This window comes from Fundulus heteroclitus, chromosome 19, assembly GCF_011125445.2.
Source record: "Fundulus heteroclitus isolate FHET01 chromosome 19, MU-UCD_Fhet_4.1, whole genome shotgun sequence".
Lineage (NCBI taxonomy): Eukaryota > Metazoa > Chordata > Actinopteri > Cyprinodontiformes > Fundulidae > Fundulus > Fundulus heteroclitus.
This window is the reverse complement of record NC_046379.1, coordinates 19292539-19311826: the sequence shown is the minus strand read 5'-3', so window position 1 is coordinate 19311826 and position 19288 is coordinate 19292539. Positions and strand designations below refer to the sequence as shown.

At 41.0% G+C, this 19288-nt stretch overlaps 1 protein-coding gene across 2 annotated transcripts; it reads right to left on the bottom strand.

Annotated features, from left to right (window-relative positions):
* Positions 1–13743: 13743 nt before the first annotated feature.
* On the bottom strand, positions 13744–19288 carry LOC118556088 (four and a half LIM domains protein 2-like). Of its 2 annotated transcripts, none has more exons than XM_036151065.1 (6): positions 19138–19288; positions 18794–18976; positions 18471–18645; positions 15963–16132; positions 15636–15822; positions 13744–14527 (listed from the first exon to the last, which is right to left on the bottom strand). In XM_036151065.1, the coding sequence occupies exons 2-6, from the start codon at positions 18953–18955 to the stop codon at positions 14376–14378; spliced, it is 846 nt and encodes a 281-aa protein (XP_036006958.1). In that variant the 5' UTR covers positions 18956–18976; positions 19138–19288; the 3' UTR covers positions 13744–14375. The 2 variants fall into 2 exon arrangements, with proteins under 2 accessions (XP_036006958.1, XP_036006957.1); XM_036151064.1 differs by having other exon boundaries at positions 19074–19287.

Here is a 19288-nt window from a genome sequence, read left to right as displayed (position 1 = left end):
TTTAAAAACAATATGGCATTCTGTGAAGTTAACAGTAAGTTTCCCTTACGCTCTTAGATGGACTGGCGACCTGTCCAAGGTGTACCCTCGACAGTAGCCTAGTGAACAGTGACTGCTCATCCACGACCCTGCTCAGACAATTGGTAGTTCCCTAAATCCCTCCCATTGTTTCAGTGTGTTTGTAATGAAGATCAACATTACTTGTATTGAAACACGTTTACCATATGGATTTGTTTTGAATATTACATTAAATGAAATCTTTGGGGCAACAGCGGCGTGGGAGTTAGGGAGTTTGTCCTGCAATTGGCTGGTTGCCAGTTCGACCTCCCCCCCCCTCCAACTATCTCAGTCCTTCCCCTGAGTTGCCTGCTGTTGGTGGTCGGAGGGCCCAGTGGTGCAGATGTATGGCAGCCTCGCCTCTGTCAGTCTGCCCCAGGGCAGCTGTGGCTACTAACATAGCTCACCACCGTCAGGGTGTGAATGTGGGTGAATGACTGTAGTGTAAAGCGCTTGGGGTTGTCAGACTAGTTAAAGTACAAGCCATTTATCATTTACAGAGAGGTTCTGCTTTGACAGTTTGTCGCAGTACATCACCAATGCTTTAAGATGTACTGTAGTGTTTGTTAAACAGATGGCTCTTTCTGTATACCCTTATAGAGTAGGAAGTGGAAGTGTGTCAGTGATCGCCATGATAAGTGCTGTCCGAATAGTGCAGTCAATAAGGAAAGAAGTAGGAAAAGCAGCCTGTATGCTCCCTCCAGCGGCTAATTTTGCCCAGGAACTCCACGGCAGCTTTTAACGGCACTAAGAACCCTTAAGGTATCCCACAATCCTGTGTGTGACATGACGTATCAGCACAGCCCCCACACGGAAAGCAATGAAAATGTCTGGAGAGAAGAGTAGTAGTATGTAGTTTGTTTTTATTTCACTTAATCATGTTGGAGTTAAAGGCTGTCCGAATACGGCACAGCAGTCCCAGGCTCCTTTCCTCCCCACCATACTGTTAACCCCTTGGAGGTCAAGGAGCAGAAAGTCAAAGCTATTATTGAGAGTATTCGGATGGAGGCGATGACTTACCTCTGTCTCTTTCTCTGCAGGGTGTTCAGGCTAAAACATTCCCCAGGGTACTGAGCACATTTTAAAGGTTCCAGAAGAGTTAATTTATTGGATGATTGAATAAGGATGATTGAATATTATAGATTGAAATCCCGAAATAGAAATGTGAAATATTGAAATTATGTGTTAGATAATATTTGTTAAATAAATAATTTGTATGTTTAAGTCATTTTGTAGAGGTTTGTTGGTGCATATGTTCTTGTTTACCTTGCTTCATGGCACTTCTGTTAACTTGAGGGTGTGGTAGATTCTAAATGACCTTTGCGAGCTGTTACTGAGACCTCATCTGTCCTTCTGAACAGGACTTATTTTTGCTTGTTTGAGTACCTGTTGTGTAAACGTTGGTGAATAAACACCTGGTTAGCCTGCACCTAATCTCTTGCCTCAAACCTCTTGCTTAATCCAGCCGCTGATGGCCATTCTTACAGCCTTTTCTTAATTCAAAATAAAAAACTGGAAAACGTTATCTGTGAGATACTAAATGGCTATACATAAGGAAACTGCAATGATGACAAAAATTGTGTCTTCATTCCATCTTGGAAGACAAGTGAGTGAGTAATAGGTATAGGAGAAACAGGTTATTCTTATAATTACTACGGGGAGGATTGTTTGGTGTTTACAGAAAAGTTTAAACCAAATCGATGGACGAAAACCTTGCTAGTTGCTTGAGAACTACCATATTGTAGTTCTAGGTTACTTAACATTTTATACATCAATATGTAGATCTTGTATTTTCAGTGAAACATGCAGCCAATTAGCACCTAGTTGAGTAATATATGTGTCTGCAGCCTTCACAAAAGAACCCATTGATGACAAGGTACGAATTATCGTTGTTTTATTCAACTACAGATAAATGCCAAACCACGCCTCCTTTTTAAGTCAAACTTTTCACTCCAGCTGTTTCAGCTGGTGTTTAACTACGTTTCTCCTGTGAGAATTAATTTTTTTGTAGCACAGGCCTCTGAGTTGTTACAGAGTTTGCTCCAACATTCAGTTCTGCATTAAATTCTTTAACATATGGTCAAAGTCCAATAAATTCACAAAATACTGTTCTACTGTTGCATAGCAGTACGAATTTGTATTTATTGGGAAGAGTTTGACACTATTCTACATAAACACAGTGGAGTCAGGGCTAAATGGAAGGGTGTGCAATATATACGTCCTCATCCTAAAAGTTTATAGGCCAAGTGACCCGAAGGTTTCCACATCCTCATACAGTTTCCTTTTCTTTTTAGTCCCAACTGGACTTTTATTTTAGTTATATAAATGCATTTCAATGCAAATGGGTAGTAAAAAGTCTCTTACTTTCAGCCGCTCACATGTTGACTTTCCATTTTGAGCTCAATGCAAACAAACATAAACACATGGAAACCATAAAAGCATGGAAGTATAAATATAAAGTGTGGGAGAACAGTGAAATTTCCTTCTGGTCACGCTGACCACCACTGGTTTCCACGTAAAGCACCACATACTGATAGGTCAACATATTTGCAAGGTTGTCTTTCACAATTCATTTTATGGCTATAGTATCTTTTAGGATATGGCTCCGACCTGTCGCCATGGAAAAGGGAACGGCTTTGATTTTATTTTTGGATTTTGAAACCAGTTATTTACACAATGTATTTTCTTTTAACTAATTTGAGAACATGTCTGCTCCTAGGTCAGTGACATGAATGCTTGTTTAGTTTTGTTCTATGTAGCTCAATGACTTTCTCTCATCCATCCATCCATCCATCCATCCATCCATCCATCCATCCATCCATCCATCCATCCACACACCCATTTATCCATCCATCCACGAATATGCTAAAAGTAAAACGATTGGGGATGGATAGAAACAGATAAAACACATCGTTTTTTTTTTTTAGTTTTTTTTTTTTTATACCATTTAGCCACATTAGAAATACACAATTTATTCCAATTCTTTTTTTAAATTTTGCTTCAAATCTCATATCCAGATCTGCATGAGTCTGGTCGGGGCACCTCTGGGTTCGTGGGGTGGCCCGGTTGGCTGGCTCGTTTGAATTGTGTCGGCCCCGTCTCTGGAGGGTTGGGTTCGGGGGTTGGGGTATGGCCCAGGTTTTCCCAGGTTGGCGCGGTGCTCAGCCCTGGTCTCAGCCTAAGACTTAGGCAGTCTATTCTCTTCCATGCTGGTGATGGTGATCACCTCCCAGGTCTGGGGGCTGGACGGCCCTCTGAGGTATCAATACCTGTAAGGGAGTATGGGATGTGTGTGGTGTGTGCAAGTGTGTGTACGGTGTCTTGTCTCATGTGTGGTTTGCAGCAAAGTGACAGCTTGGCGTGGTTGAAGACCAACCCGATCTAAAGGGTTATCGTTATATAACCTCTTTCTTTTCAATCCTACGCTGAATGTTGCTTACTCGCTTTGCTCCTTTTTAAATGACTAGTTTTGTTATTTTTCATCTCTGATTCTATATTTCAGAAACTTTGTTTCCAATGTTTAAATCAATGTCTATATATGTCTACTCTAAGCCCACTCAATTGCCCCTTGAGGATAAGTAAAGTGATTCTATTTTATTGCTTCTCCTCGTTTACTCATTATGTGCATCGTGCACAGTTCCGGTCATGTGGTCTTTATGGCAAATATACACAAAAGCAGCCAATGATTTTCACCAGAAAACCATTTGGTGATGCTTCTAGAAAGTATTTGTGATATAAATAAGTTGATTTGTAGAAGGTCCTGTCTGATGTGCCAATCTGGGTGACTGCAGAGTGACTTTCTCAAGTGACTACTGTGCATAGTAGTGATCACCAGCCCTGTAGATGCAGGCTCTCTCCTTGAGTGATGGTGTGTTGACTCTTTTCTGTCTTCTATTCTGACAAAAAAATGGGGAGCGCTATGCTGATATCTTGCCCTGGGGGCGCGCAGAGAAGTCACAGAAGCTAGATTTGCACATTAGCTAATACAAACCTTTGGACATGTCCTTATTTTTCTCTCTGTTCTTGTCCTTGTAGGATTTAGGTAACATAGTCAGGACATATCTATGAATCTCCCTATCTGAAGACTGATGCTTCTATAAAGCAGTTAGCAGCTTGAATTAAGTGGAAAGAGCTATTACCATGTCATTGTTTAAACTGTGGTTAAAGCACTCAAAAAAGCAATTGCAAATTGAAAGATGAATAAGACATCATTATCATGTAATAACATCCAGGGTAATAAAACAATCATTATGTGGACACACTGATAATCTGTACACCTATTTTTGCAGAGAATTATTTCAAAATTAAGTTAAACCAAAATAGGCCCTTAAATGGTGCAATTTGAGCAACATGATGGGAGGTGTTTAAGGTTATGTTTAGAAATAAGACAAATAGTTGCATTGAGTCATTCTGCCCTCTGCAGTTGGAGTTTTGAACTACAATATGCCACTTGGGATTTTAACAAAGTCAGATCTGCACAAGCCCAGATACAAAATGCCATACCCGTTGCTGCTCTTTTTTTATGACTAATGAAAAATTTGCAGACATTGAAGCTTGTCTTTCAATAATTCATTCAGCATTCATTAATTATAAAGCCTTTCTCATAGCCTTCCTGCAATCCTTATCTTTTAAGAGACTAAAACAAGTAAAGTCACACTACACATGATATGTATTCGCCAGGTTTGCACACACAAACAAGGAATTTCACTTTTGTTCCTCTTTGCTCTCACTGAAGACATTTTAAATTGAGAGCAAAGTGGAGCAGAAGTCAGGTCCCTTGTTTGTGTGCACCAACTTGGCATATAAAGCTGATTCTGTTTCTGATATATAAAAGCGTAGACATTTATGTTTTTGAAAATGTGAGCACCAGTTCGCATGTATGTACAAACCACTGCTAATATGCATGGGTGCTGTGGCATCGCATATATAATAAAAGGAAGCTGAGGACTAAACAAACATAAAAAATGAATAAAAAAATATTTAAAATGATAATACTAAACCAGAACTATTTTTAAATATCCTACAATATAGGTGTGCAACCTCCTGCCGTGTTGCTCTAAAAACAGGGTCAACAGTGGCCTTGGTTGCAATCTTTGGAGCAGTGAAACAAGTTGCTGCAGTGTATATCACTTCCAAATACAGCCTCAGGAGGGCGCCATAAGCCTCTCTGCTGCATATCAAGTCCTGCTTTGTCTGCCAGATTGCTCCTAAGCAGGCTCGCTCAGTAATATGTTTTTTTTTTTTTTTTTACTCCAGCCAGAGCACCCAATGATCTCTGTCTTTAGTTTACTGGATCAAAAGAGGAAAACAGTCTTTGCTGAGTCATGGCTTCATCTTAAACCTAAACTCAAGGTTGATAATTTACAGGAGTATAATGACTATTGATTGGAGCTTTATGTTTGTTAGGGGTTTATCAGAGAAGGTTAAGTTCTCTCACATTTATTCAGCACATTGTGAGCTTTTGAGGCATTTTACTCTCACATGATCAGATTCCTGGCATCTGAGAAACCCTGTTGGTTGAAATTAACAAATGCAGCCATGCAAGAGATGGCCGTCTGCAACGCCTGTCTGTGAAAAATAAAGCAATAATGCGGTAAATGAAACAACCGGGGTAGACAGTGGCTATCTTAATATCACAAAATTACCAACTCACAGCTGGATAAATGATGGAAAAAAATTATTATTGGAGTGTTACCTAAAACATTACCACCTGTAACCTGACAGCAGAAATAATAGCAAATTTCAGGCACCATCTGCTGTCCTCTGTCGCCTTCATCCAACCGGAAAACCGAATGAAGTCACATGAAATGAAGAGTCTACAGCTTGACAACAAAGTGAAAGTCTGGCTTGTAATAATTCATGCTTATCTACACTCTGTGATCTGTGAAATGGTTTTGGATGAGAACTGCGCCGCTCAAGGTGGCAGGATGTTGGAGTTGCTCCATTACTTTGAGTTTGATACATTATTTTTTGAAACCTTTAATTCATCCTTTTTGTGGATAAAAGTTGCTTTAAGGACAACTTCCTCTCTGATATTGGATGCTGTGCAGCATAAAGGATTTTTGCTGATGCCTTTTTACTTTTAGACATTTGTTGGGATGCATAACCATGGCAACAAGGTGTGTGTGTTTTTTTTAAAGGAGAGCAGCTCCGAATCCTATTTGAGTTGAAAAGAAGGCACCTTGGATGCAGAGTAGGGACAAAGAAGAGAGCGAGAAGAAGAAAGTCTGAAAATCAGGATGGGTAACGTGAGATTGTTGGGAAACAACTTTGATGAGCTCTCCCACACTCCCGCTCTAGAACCTGTCCAGATGACAGATGCAAAGAAGGATTCTTCATAAAATGAAGAATATTATGGACAACCCTGAGGATCTTCATCATCAGTATGCTGTACAACGACATAGTTTCTTCTGTCAGAGGCTTCTTCAGAATCACTGTAAGACAGACCTCTACAGGAGCTTCTTCCTGCCCATTGCCATCAGCATTTACAAAAACTCTGCATAATATGAGTTACAACAACATTTAATTTCCCTATGTGGTTAATAAGGTATTTTTGAATTTTAAATGCATAAGCACAGTGCTTTGCAAAAATATTGATACCACTTGAACCTTTTTCCCATTTCGCCATATTATAGCCACAAACCTTAGTGAATCTTATGTGACAGATCAAATCAAAGTTGTGCACATTCGTGGAATGGAAGGTAAAGTGCAAATTAACAGAAAAAATATTATTTTTTTTGCAAATATAAATCACAAAAATGTGGCATGCAGACTTTGTAGAGCCCCCTTTTGCTGCAATTACAGCTGCAAGTCTTTTAGGCATGTTTCTATGAACTTTGCATCTCTAGAAACGGAAATATTTGCTATGTTTCTGTCATGATTTGGGTTTGGTTATAGCTTTTGTTTGTATTGGATCAATTACTTCACTCTCCTGCCTTAAGTTCAGTTTCTATTTTTGGTTCTGTCTTAGTGTTTGATTTTGTTTTAGGTTATAAGTTTATCCGGCCTGCTCAGACCATTTCTGTCACCAGTCTAAGTTCAGTTCACCTGCCAGCATTCTTTTGTCTTCCTGTCACTCCCCTTCACCAGTCACCATCCAATTGGCTTCAGTTTACTCCCAAGCACTTCCCTGTTCCCGATTAGCTCCACCCATGTCAGTAATTAGTTTCACTCCATTCACCTGATCACTCCCTTACTTATACCTGCCTCTGCCCCCTGCAATCTGCCACATCATTGTTTGTCTTTCCAATCCCTATCGGTGAGTCTTGTCCAGCATTCCTTGTTCCACGTTTGTTTGCCTGTTTAACTGACCACTGCTTGAGTTTTATTCTGCCCGCCTGTTTCCTGATCAGACCTATCTTTGGATTTTTGAGTTAGCCTGTCCTCTGTTTTGTACATAGTTTCATCTGTGACTGCTTTTTTTGTTATTTTTGGTTATTGGACACATTCTTCCCCTTTTTGGCCTGATGCCCGTTTTTGTTTTTGCATTTTTGTAAATAAATGTTCTTTCACCTAACCTCTGCTTGTCTGGTTGAATACTGGGTCCACCTGTCTCTGATTCGTGACAGTTTCTTTATTTGCATATTGTTTTTGTTTACATTATTGCCTCATTTCCAGTGCATTGAGTCTACAGTAGTTGTATGAAAAAGATTCTACAAATAAATTTGACTTGACTTCATAGTAGCTCAAGCTCACCCAGATTTCATCTGTGAAAAGTGAACTTCAAGTCTGTCCACAGATCCTCGTTCTTGCACTGTATGAGTAAAACTAGGAATAACTATGAACTAAGTTGAAAACAAAAAACCTTCTCTCATGTTCAACGAGTACTCAGATCTGTGATCTGAATGGCTAAGGCTAAACATATTAATCTCTGTGAGACAGCAGCTACCATGTTAACGAAGAGTTGCTGTTGGCTGACAACACTTGCTGTGTATGACGAGAAGGTGACAGGACTGATTAAAATGTCTGCAAACATATTTGACATACTGCAAATGAAAGCACACACACACACACACACACACACACTATATATATATATATATATCTATCTATCTATCTATCTATCTATCTATCTATCTATCTATCTATCTATCTATATACAAAACAAAAGTCTCCCTGTCTGCTGTTTGGTTTGTGTTGGTATTTGTTTGGATGTTGCTTAGCTCACTTGGTTTTGAAGGTCTCCACTGAGACGTGCAGGCTGTTAGCACTGCTGGTCCAACATGCTGTAGGCATTCAACATTTTGGCCTGTGGGGTTTGGATGTAAAGGAAACCTACTCCGGCTGCTAGTGTTTCCCACAGCCACAGCAGGTGGTATGCATGCATATCAATGTCTTTATCACAATCATCCCAGAGGGAGGAAGGTAAAGGAAGGATTTTCTCTCGAACCAAACAACCCCTTGTGGGATGTACTGCATGTTTGGTTTTTGAGTGCTGTGAGATGATTGAATCAGACCGTTTGACAATGTGGCAGCTCTGACCCAAATCAAATAGCTCAACTAGGTAACATCCACATGGCGCCTCATGTAATTTACGTAGGCAAGCACTAGTCTAAATGTAGCAAAAGAGTTCAGCAGTTCAGACGTTTTCACGCAATCATCAATGGCATGAATGCTGCATGTGCTGGATTTACAGTTTTTGATGATTTATTTGAAGTGTTTTTTTCATATTGGATGGATGATACAAATTTAATAATTTTTAGTTACAAGAATCTGGTACAATAGTTTGGATTTGTTGCAAATTTGGACCCCCTGGCTCTGTCGAGGCTCTGCTGTGGTGCTGTGTGCCCTTGAGTCTCGGGTCTCTAGCAGTGCTACACTGCCGGACAGGACAGGTCAAAAAAAAAAAAGAAAAAGAAAACGAAAGAAACTTTGCTAGTTCAGTTTCCACTTAGTCTTAAGGAAAACTTGGGCCTAAACTTTCCACTTAGGAGCGAACAGGTTTGCTGAGATCATTTGTCTGACATCCAGAGCAGGTTGGATGCATTGAGTTTTTCTAGTGAAATCAGCCGCCTGTTCCAGGTCGGACCTGCACTGATGAGAGCAGTGAGAATGAAGCAGCACATTTATGCATCTCATGGAATAACCAAGACTTATATATTTGATGTTACTTTTAAATGCATCAAGGATAGCTTTAACATTTAGCATCTGCTTAGTTTTCAAGGATTATTAAAGTTTAATGTGTTTTATTATGACCAGCCAGCATGCTACTTTTACTACCCTGCTAATCAGTCATTACTTTAAGTGTTATCCAGAAAATATCCAATATCCAGATTAACAGCATTGTTTTTGTTATGCATTGTAAGAATTATCTGCAAGCACATAACATTAAAAAATAATGTTTGGTCAGCCCAACTGTGTCAAAGTTCAAGTAACAGATCATCTTTAGAGTCTTTAGTGTCGATAGATTGTCTTATAATTGTTACTTTTAACTGTCACCACTCTAAAAAAATTATTTTAATGCAAATTTTCTGTAATAGACTAAGAATATCAATTTGTACTCAATTCTAAACACAGACCTACCCTAACTCTTCATAGTAAAAGCTTAAACCTATCATAAACTGTAAGGTTGTTGAACTCCTGTCACTGTCCGCAGTAAAAAGCGTTTTACCGCAATGTGGACTGGGAGGAACTTGACCAAGAAAGTTTTCTCCAAAACTGACATCTTCAAGTTCAACTTCAATTTGCAAGTATATTACACAGACAAACCAAATGTCTCCTGGAGAACAGTTTTACTGTCAGACTACACAAGAATTTAGTTACTTGACCACAACAACAGGAAGTATGTTTTGAGGACCTTCCAAAATAAGAATATTGCGGCAACTGTCTATAGCGTGGTAGCAGTCCGATCATGCTGAAAGCTGTTTTTGTAGCTAGTTGTGCTTGAATGCTCCATTAAAAACTCAGTTTTAATGGAGCATTAAACTGTTTTTGTAGCCAGTTGTGCTTGAATGCTCCATTAAAAACTCAGTTTTTATGAAGAAATAGTTACATATCAACATCAAATCATTATTTTTTTTGTCTTTGAAGAACAAAGGTGATTTAATTACAGGTAGCCATCTAATAGTAGCACTTTTATTGCTATTATTTTTGTTTAAAACAAATTTAACAAAGGATATCAGGAAAAATGTGTTGTCTAGTGGAGGAAAAAGAAAGGAAACCCTTACCTCTAATTGCTAATTGCTTTGTTAAAAAACAACTTCAGTGAGACACATCTTGTAGCCATCTACCAGTCTCCGACATCAGTCTGAGGAAGGTTTGCCCAATTCCTGTCTTTCTGCTGTGGGCTATTTGAGGTTTTCTTGCATATACCGCCTGGTACAGACTGAACATGCAAAGCAAATAAATAAACTACAATGACATGGAGAATGTTTGGATCAGTCCAAGTGAGGCATTTAAACCTTGGAATAATGTAACAGCTGTCAAGCATGGCAGTGGTAGCATCATGCTTAGGTTCCACCAGTGGAATTATGAAAATGGAGAATAACCTTTAAAATCTTCAACTTCCCCTCAAATGAACAGCTCTGTGTTTGCAGGACCATAACCCTGGACACACATTCAAACTGGTTTTGGAAGCATTAAAGCTTGCCAACATTATGTTTCTGGAATGGGCTCCATTAAAAATCTGATTTCAAATGTCTGAACTATGACTAAAATAGGAACTATGTCAGGAGACCAAACATTTGTACATTTCTGAAAAGGTATTTTGATGAAGTATCCAGGAAAGAAATTTCCCTAACTATATATAATAAACTTTACTTGTTGGTTAACCGACCGGGCAGGCCCAAACGTACTGTGAGGGTTTGCTGGGAACGTCTGGCGGAGTCCCCTGTGAGGCGGAGCTTTAACTCCCACCTCCGGGAGAACTTTAAACACGTCCCGAGGGAGGCGGGGGACATTGAGTCTGAATGGACCATGTTCCACGCCTCTATTGCTGAGGCGGCTAGTCGGAGCTGTGGCCGCAAGGTTGTCGGTGCATGTCGTGGCGGCAACCCTCGAACCCGCTGGTGGACACCAGCGGTGAGGGAAGCCGTCAAGCTGAAGAAGGAGTCCTACCGGGCTTTTTTGGCCTGTGGGACTCCGGAAGCAGCTGATGTGTACCGGCAGTCGAAGCGGCAGGCGGCTCGGCTGGTCGCCGAGGCAAAAACTCGGGCGTGGGAAGAGTTCGGAGAGGCCATGGAGAAAGACTTCCGTACGGCTTCGAAGCGATTCTGGTCCACCATCCGGCGTCTCAGGAGGGGGAAGCAGTGCAGTACCAACACTGTTTACAGTGGGGTGGTGTGCTGCTGACCTCGACTCGGGACGTCGTGCGTCGGTGGGCGGAATACTTCGAAGACCTCCTTAATCCCACCAACACGTCTTCCATTGAGGAAGCAGAGCCTGAGGACTCTGGGTCGGGTTCTCCCATCTCTGGTGCTGAGGTTGCCGAGGTTGTTAAAAAGCTCCTCGGTGGCAAGGCTCCGGGGGTGGATGAGATTCGCCCTGAGTACCTTAAGGCTCTGGATGTTGTGGGGCTGTGTTGGTTAACGCGGCTCTGCAACATTGCGTGGACATCGGGGGCAGTTCCCCTGGATTGGCAGACTGGGGTGGTGGTCCCCCTATTTAAAAAGGGGGACCGGAGGGTGTGTTCCAACTACAGAGGAATCACACTCTTAAGCCTCCCTGGTAAGGTCTATTCAGGGGTTCTGGAAAGGAGGGTCCGTCGGATAGTCGAATCTCGGATTCAGGAAGAGCAGTGTGGTTTTCGTCCTGGCCGTGGAACACTGGACCAGCTCTACACCCTCAGCAGGATTCTGGAGGGGGCATGGGAGTTTGCCCAACCAGTCTACATGTGCTTTGTGGATCTGGAGAAGGCATTCGACCGTGTCCCCCGGGGGATCCTGTGGGGGGGTACTCCGGGAGTATGGAGTACCGGACCCTTTAATAAGGGCTGTCAGGTCTCTGTACGACCGGTGTCAGAGTCTGGTCCGCATTGCCGGCAGTAAGTCGGACTCGTTTCCGGTGAGAGTTGGACTCTGCCAAGGCTGCCCTTTGTCACCGATTCTGTTCATAACTTTTATGGACAGAATTTCTAGGCGCAGCCAAGGTGTTGAGGGGATCCGCTTTGGTGGCCTTAGGATTGCGTCTCTGCTATTCGCGGATGACGTGGTCCTATTGGCTTCATCAGGGCGTGATCTACAGCACTCACTGGAGCGGTTCGCAGCCGAGTGCGAAGCGGCCGGGATGAAAATCAGTGCCTCCAAATCCGAGACCATGGTCTTGAACCGGAAAAGGGTAGAGTGCCTTCTCCGGGTTGGGGAGGATGTCCTGCCCCTAGTGGAGGAGTTCAAGTATCTTGGGGTCTTGTTCACGAATGAGGGGAAGATGGAGCGGGAGATCGACAGGCGGATTGGTGCAGCGTCTGCTGTGAAGCGGGCGCTGTACCGATCCGTTGTGGTGAAGAGAGAGCTGAGCCAAAAGGCGAAGCTCTCGATTTACCGGTCGATCTACGTTCCTACCCTCATCTATGGTCACGAGCTTTGGGTCGTGACCGAAAGAACGAGATCCCGGATACAAGCGGCTGAAATGAGTTTTCTCCGTAGTGTGTCTGGGCTCTCCCTTAGAGATAGGGTGAGGAGCTCAGTCATCCGGGGAGGACTCAGAGTAGAGCCGCTGCTCCTCCACGTCGAGAGGAGCCAGTTGAGGTGGCTCGGGCATCTGGTCAGGATGCCTCCTGGACGCCTCCCTGGAGAGGTGTTCCGGGCACGTCCCACCGGGAGGAGACCCAGGGGAAGACCCAGGACACGCTGGAGGGACTATGTCTCCCGGCTGGCCTGGGAACGCCTTGGGATTCCTCCTGAGGAGCTGGCCCAAGTGGCTGGGGAGAGGGACGTCTGGGCCTCCCTACTGAAGCTGCTACCCCCGCGACCCGACCCCGGATAAGCGGAAGACAACGGACGGACGGACGGACGGACTTGTTGGTTAAAATGAAACTTGCTGAGAGACATTCATCTAAATATAATTGGGTGTGGGGTTTTATATTTGAACCTACATGCATGACTTAGACCCTGTAAAAACAAAAATAAATAAAATCACTGAAAAACAAGAACCACTTATTAAAAACAGCAATAGTATTACATTCATGCCAGTAATATGCGTACGTAAACATCTGACCCAACCTGTACCTGTTATTCTGGCAACCCTGTCTCAGACCACTAACAGACACAACTATAGGACCCTGGACCTTGGAGATCTTCTTTACATCTCCCAAGACATTTTTGAACCTAAAAGAATTCCCCATCATGCTAAAAGCATCACAAGGATAAACGGACGCCTTGCAAACTTCAAACAGAGAGCAAAAGCTGACCTTTTCCAGTTCATAGAAAAGCACCAAGGAGAACATGCTGAGGTGATGCTTTGGTCTCTCAGGACAAGCAGATGATTGAAACGTGGTTCTGTCCTCAGATGTGCTTCTGGGTTTCATTGGCCTTATCCCCAGTAGCTTTGCTTTGACATGGACTCAGATATGTAATTATGTTTTTTTGGGGGATCTCTAAAGAAACATTTTGGTCATTTAACAAAAAAGAAGGCTGGATTGAAGCTTTTCTGTTCAGTTGGCTTGATTTACATGGACTTGTTGTTCTAGCCGCAGTAATTATCTTAGCAAGCATTATGGCTGTTGGACAAGGAAAAACCATAACACTTTAGCACAGGTTCAAACTCATCTTATTTATTAGTTAAACTGAATAGGAACAATTGTCAAATATTTAACACTTTAATATTGCTAATTCACAATGCCTGTCCTTTTTTGTCAGTGTGCACATTTAAATCAAACCTATAAAGTCTGCCATTGAAATGTGAAGCAACCTCCTATTTGTTAAGCAAAATCATGCAAAACTTTCTGCTTGCGAAAATATTTCCATGCAAAATATGCAAACATCATACAATTCTGCAGATAGTGTCATTCTCAGCACCAGCCCTATTTCTCACTTTTTTTGGGGCTATAGTCTGAAAAGCAAACACTATTTCACTTTTGTCAAAATTAATAGATTTTTTTTGTTGTGGCATAAAGCACATTGGCAACTACTGAAAACAAATGTAATTTTTTTTTTACATTTACGTAAATGGCAAATGTCACAGGAACATTGAATGCATTTAAAGAAGAACACAAAGTTAAAGCAAGATGAGAAATTTCAGCTGAATCACCAATCACTGGTCATGATGTTACTGCGTGACCACGGTAAGTCCTGGTTTATGCACCAAGTATACTAACAAGAAATATCCGCAGATAAAAGAGAACGCAAGCTCTTGCATCGTGGGCAAGAATTGTCCTGCGAAGGTCATTTCTCCCTGCCGCAGTCGGTGCATAATAAGTCATCTCGCTGGGTGAGGAAGCCGCGTCCCACCAGTGACACAGAGCATCTCATACAGGTGAAACACTCACTATGCCACTGACGCTCCTCAAATGAAATATATTTGGCACCTGCCAGACCTGTACAAAAAAAAAGAAGATACTTATGTGTCTGCATGTGCTTTGAATCTGTTTAAAAAAAATAATATAAAGCATTTTACTTCAAAGACAGAGACTCCCAGGGCGAAAAGCTTGCATACATTTACCTTGGGCATTAATTCACATATTAATTTGAGACTTTTAATCATTAACTTGGACCTTCCTTTTTCATTGTGGACTGACAATATGACAGACAAATACAGTGAAGAAAAAAAATAAATAAATTGAATGCTCAGCTTCATATTAATTGTGAGATTTGTTTTCTAATTCACACAGTGTCAAAACTACACATACAGGCTAAAATATTTATATACACCCTCAGATCTACCTTGACCATACACTTGTTATTCGATTAGAACTTTCTTTTGGCATTATTTGGTCTGGATATTTGGCAGTTCATCATAATAAAGTTTTTTTGGAAATTAAACAGTTTAAATTGGGTTGTTTCCTTGTATATATATATATATATATATATATATATATATATATATATATATATATATATATATATATATATATGTATATGTAATCATTTTTCATTAAATTTCAGTATGTTGAAGTTGGGGCTATAGGAAGAGCACACATTTCTTGTTTCTGAAAGCAGTTCTGATGCGTGTTTGGAATCATTGTTCTGCTGGAACACCCTGTTGAATCCAAGTATCAACAATCTGAAGCAAGGATGTTCGATAATGTTACCTCCCCGCTACCACCAACACTTAACCGTGGTTTAAATTTGAATTTTCTTGAACCCTAACCCTAACCCTGAGATCAAAAAGTGTGTGCTATGCAACTTGCTGAATAGAATTTAGTTTTAATAATTATTTTTTTAAATTATAGTCAGGAAGTTTCAGTTTGACTTTGTGTGGACTAGAAATATGTTTAAAAATGTAACATGTGTGAACATGTTCTTCTTTTCGAAAGACATTGGGTATAATGTCTCTCTCTGCCCTGAAGAAGAACGGTTCAAACACGTACTTTACGGCCCCAGATTATTACTACATTTATCCCCTGAGGGAGTGTACTGTATGCAAAAAATTGAAGAACCACAAAAATGCCCTGATTCTAAGATAATACATGAAGACTGACTCACTGGAAATGGGTTTGGTGCAACCCACACACTTCTTGGCATACAGGTTGCTGAAGCACTCTAGGCAGTAGGGGTAATTTTCCCTAGAGGTGAAGCGCTGCCCTGATAGCTGCCTTCTGCAGCCGATGCAGAGGAAGCACTCACGATGCCAGGGCTTGTCTTGGTAGGTCACACCCCCCGTAGTGATGGCCTGGAGATAAAATAAACACATGCAGGAAAAGGGGAATCAAATAGGTATTCGTTCCCACATTGAGCTGCAGTCATTTATAGAGTCAATAGTATTTACTGAAGTAGTGAGTATGTTAAAAAATACATCTGTTTTGTTCCTACCTTCTTACAAGCACAGCACTGGTATGCAAACTGCTTTTCAAAGCAGGGCACACAGAAGTAGCTAGAGTCTTTGGGGATGAAAGACTTGGTTCCTATTGGCTGTTGGCAGCGGTGACACAGGAAGCAAGTCTCGTGCCAGCTGTTCCCCTTGTACTCCATTTTTCGGGAACCTGGCAAACAAGGCGAGAGCAGCTAAGTCAGCATATGGTGCCTCGGTGACAGAGTACACACTTCCTAAAATAGTGCTAGTTTGTCAGCAGGCACCATGTAATGTAGGGTTAGGGGTTATAGATTCATCTGCATAATTTTTTTATATAAGGATTAGGTAACATCATAAGGTTGATTTTAATAGTTTATAAGATAAAATGTCATAAAGAATTCTTATAATTGCTGGACTATTTTTTGTTCTGATCAGGCCACAATAGGTTTTCCAAGTAAAACAAATTAATGGAAATCGCATGCAAAAATATCCAGACGAGGAATTAAAAATGGCTTCAGATGTACTGCTGTTCCTGGTATCAAACCCAACTCCAGGTTCCAGATGAGCTTTCAGTTTGTTCTGTTTGGACCAGCAATTACATGATGGAAAGATATAGAAAAAAATGATTTTAATGCAAATTGGGGAAATGCTCTTTAAAATGAAATGTATATAAAAATTGTTTCTAATAACTATTGAACATATATAGGAATACTACAATATTTCTTGCTGTTTCCAGTCCCTTGTTATATGACATTTCTTCACTGTACTTGCATTTACTATGAATGTGCCCCTGGTCTGAATATATACATACCATTAAAAGTCTTAATAAATAGTTTTTAAGTGAAAACTTCTCTATGTTTCATCTTGAACGCTGAATTTAGGGCTTCTGACTTTAATTGTTGGAATTTCAACTTCAGGGAACATTCTCATATTTCAGACCGGGAACCCAGAAAAACTGACTTCTGAATAGAAAGATAAATATTTTACACTTATACAAATTCCACTGATTTGTCAGAAACAACCTGTCCGAAATATTAACTAACAGTTTCTACTGGTAATTTTTCCTTTAATGTTAATGTGTGAGCCATTTTGAATACGAATCTCAGGAGTGTTAGGCGAGCTCTGACATCCCTAATTTGGCAAGTTGTTCTCGTTTTATTCTGAGTTAAAGGAAAACACATAAAAGTTAAAGCTTGCAAAGGCAAGCCAGTCATCATTGTTCTTTTTTCTTTCATTGTTTTCCTCACATGGGAAACACTTTTTGTTAAAACAACAGCTTTTTCATCAGAGTTATATTTCTGCTTTTAGAAATTAAACATTAAAATGAAAGCACACTGCTTGTCTACAGGAAGTTACCATTGAACCTGAAGTTAAAACTGCCTACATTAGCCTACATAAACACACAACCAAGTGTTAACTCTGGCCCTAGATACACAATGAGCAGCTACTGCTCACCAGAGATCCTCTAAACACCAACAACCTAACTCAAGCTGTTTGACAGTAGCCAATTAAAAGTCTACTGTCTTTAAATGCAGTTTCTTGGTGCATGTAAGTGACATCTAGCTCATTAGGACCCATGTGGGGATCACAATTAGAGGGATAGTTTAGATCAGTGATTCCCAACCTGGGAGAACAGCTCATCAAACCTGCCTGTCTGAAAATTGTGGAACTGAACTGTGGTGCACGAGCAGAGGATAAAGGGAAAACTGTTCTGCTCTCCAACAATGCCATCAAGTCCAGAATAGATAAAAAGGCTGAAAACTGTCAAGACCAGCTGCATAATAAGACTAGGACAAAATTAAGAAATCAGGCAAAAGACAAACCCAAAAATTTAACAGCCTGGGATCATGTCCCTTTTATCATCATTTTGTTGTGGAAATTCAATGCAATTACATGAAAAAAGTGAAAAACAGCATAAACCGACAATTGTTACCAATATTTGAAAGTGTTAGTCGTTTTTAGCCTAGGCTATTGAGAATCATTGTGGAAGGTCCAAAGAGCCACTGGCAGCCCTGGAGACTATCAGTGGTCCCCTGTCCTTCTGGAGCCCCCCTCCCCCCCACTTTGCCTGAAAATGGCAACTCCTATAACAGCTATAACTGATACCTATTGGAGCATATTAAACATTTTAAGTGAGGGGATGAATTATGTAAATGAGAAACATTTGCTCAAAGTGTGAGGTCAGAAAAAGAATGTCTTGTTTGGCCATTGGAGCATTTCAGTTCCAGAAACATTTGTCAAATCCCTGTATAAACATGATATGGGATAATTAAAGCAGAGATTAAAAGCTCATTGAGTCCCTTGGAAACGGTAGATGTGGGAACAACTGCAGAATAGCTATTAATAGGCATTATGCTAGGATGGTTTTGTTTGCAACTGACAGGTGTTGCTAAGATCCGCACTGAACTTTCAAGTTCAGTAATTACTTAAAATACATGATTCATGCAAATATATTAAATGTAAAATGTTGTTAAATGCTATATACTGTATACTTCATCCTGCAGGTCTATGCTCAAGGCTGCCTGTACCTGGCATGATGGTTTTCTTGCAGGTGCTGCACTTGGATGAGTAATCATGTGCATAGCATTCAGTGCAGAGTAGTAAATCCTCCTTGGCTGCAAAGGCCTTCTCTACCAGGGAACGGCTGCACTTTGCACACTTGAAGCACTGCTCATGCCAGTGGTGATCCTTATAGGACAGGTCCTAGACGCATTCAACACAGTATACTTTAAGATTATCGAGCTGTCATGCATTTAGGGAAATATATTCATATTAAACGTTTCATGTTAATGTTGCAGCGCCATTCGGAGCATTAAGGGATTTCTTTCAGGGAATCCCTGTTCTTTCTTACCTTAAAGTTACAGCCAATAGGTAAAGAGCATGCTTCACAGCAGTTAGCAAATAGGTTCTCATAACACTTTGTGCAGTACTGCGTCTCCTCTTTCATGATGTACTTCTTTCCCAGCAGAGAGTCTTTGCAGTAATGGCAGTCGAACCGCTCACTGGAGGACATTTTTGGTTTGCCTTTCTTTATCTGTGGGTCAAACAGAGCAGCAGGGTGAGCAATAGACAGTGAAGACAAATAGAAAATATTGCACGAGATGAGCAATTGTCCTTGGATTTCTTCTCACTCTAATCAGGCAAGAGAAGAAGTAGATAAAAGGTTCCCTCTCCTTCCCAAAACGCAGTGCTGACCTCAAGGCTCTCTGCCTCAGCTGAAATGGGACGAGAGTAAGGCTGAAGTCAAGGACTGCGGAGGTTGGCTGGTCCAGACACAGGGATGAGGCAGGGATTGAAACAGGGGTCAGGGAGGATTATGGGGTATCTACTGTGGGGCTCTTCTATA

Coding starts and splice junctions, on each gene's coding strand:
- LOC118556088 (XM_036151065.1), bottom strand. CDS start 18,955: ATGTCCTCCAGTGAGCGGTTCGACTGCCATTACTGCAAAGACTCTCTG. Junction 18,646..18,793: donor CTATTGGCTGTAACTTTAAG/GTAAGAAAGAAC, acceptor GAATGCGTCTAG/GACCTGTCCTATAAGGATCA. Junction 14,528..15,635: donor TTGCACCAAACCCATTTCCA/GTGAGTCAGTCT, acceptor TTTTTTGTACAG/GTCTGGCAGGTGCCAAATAT.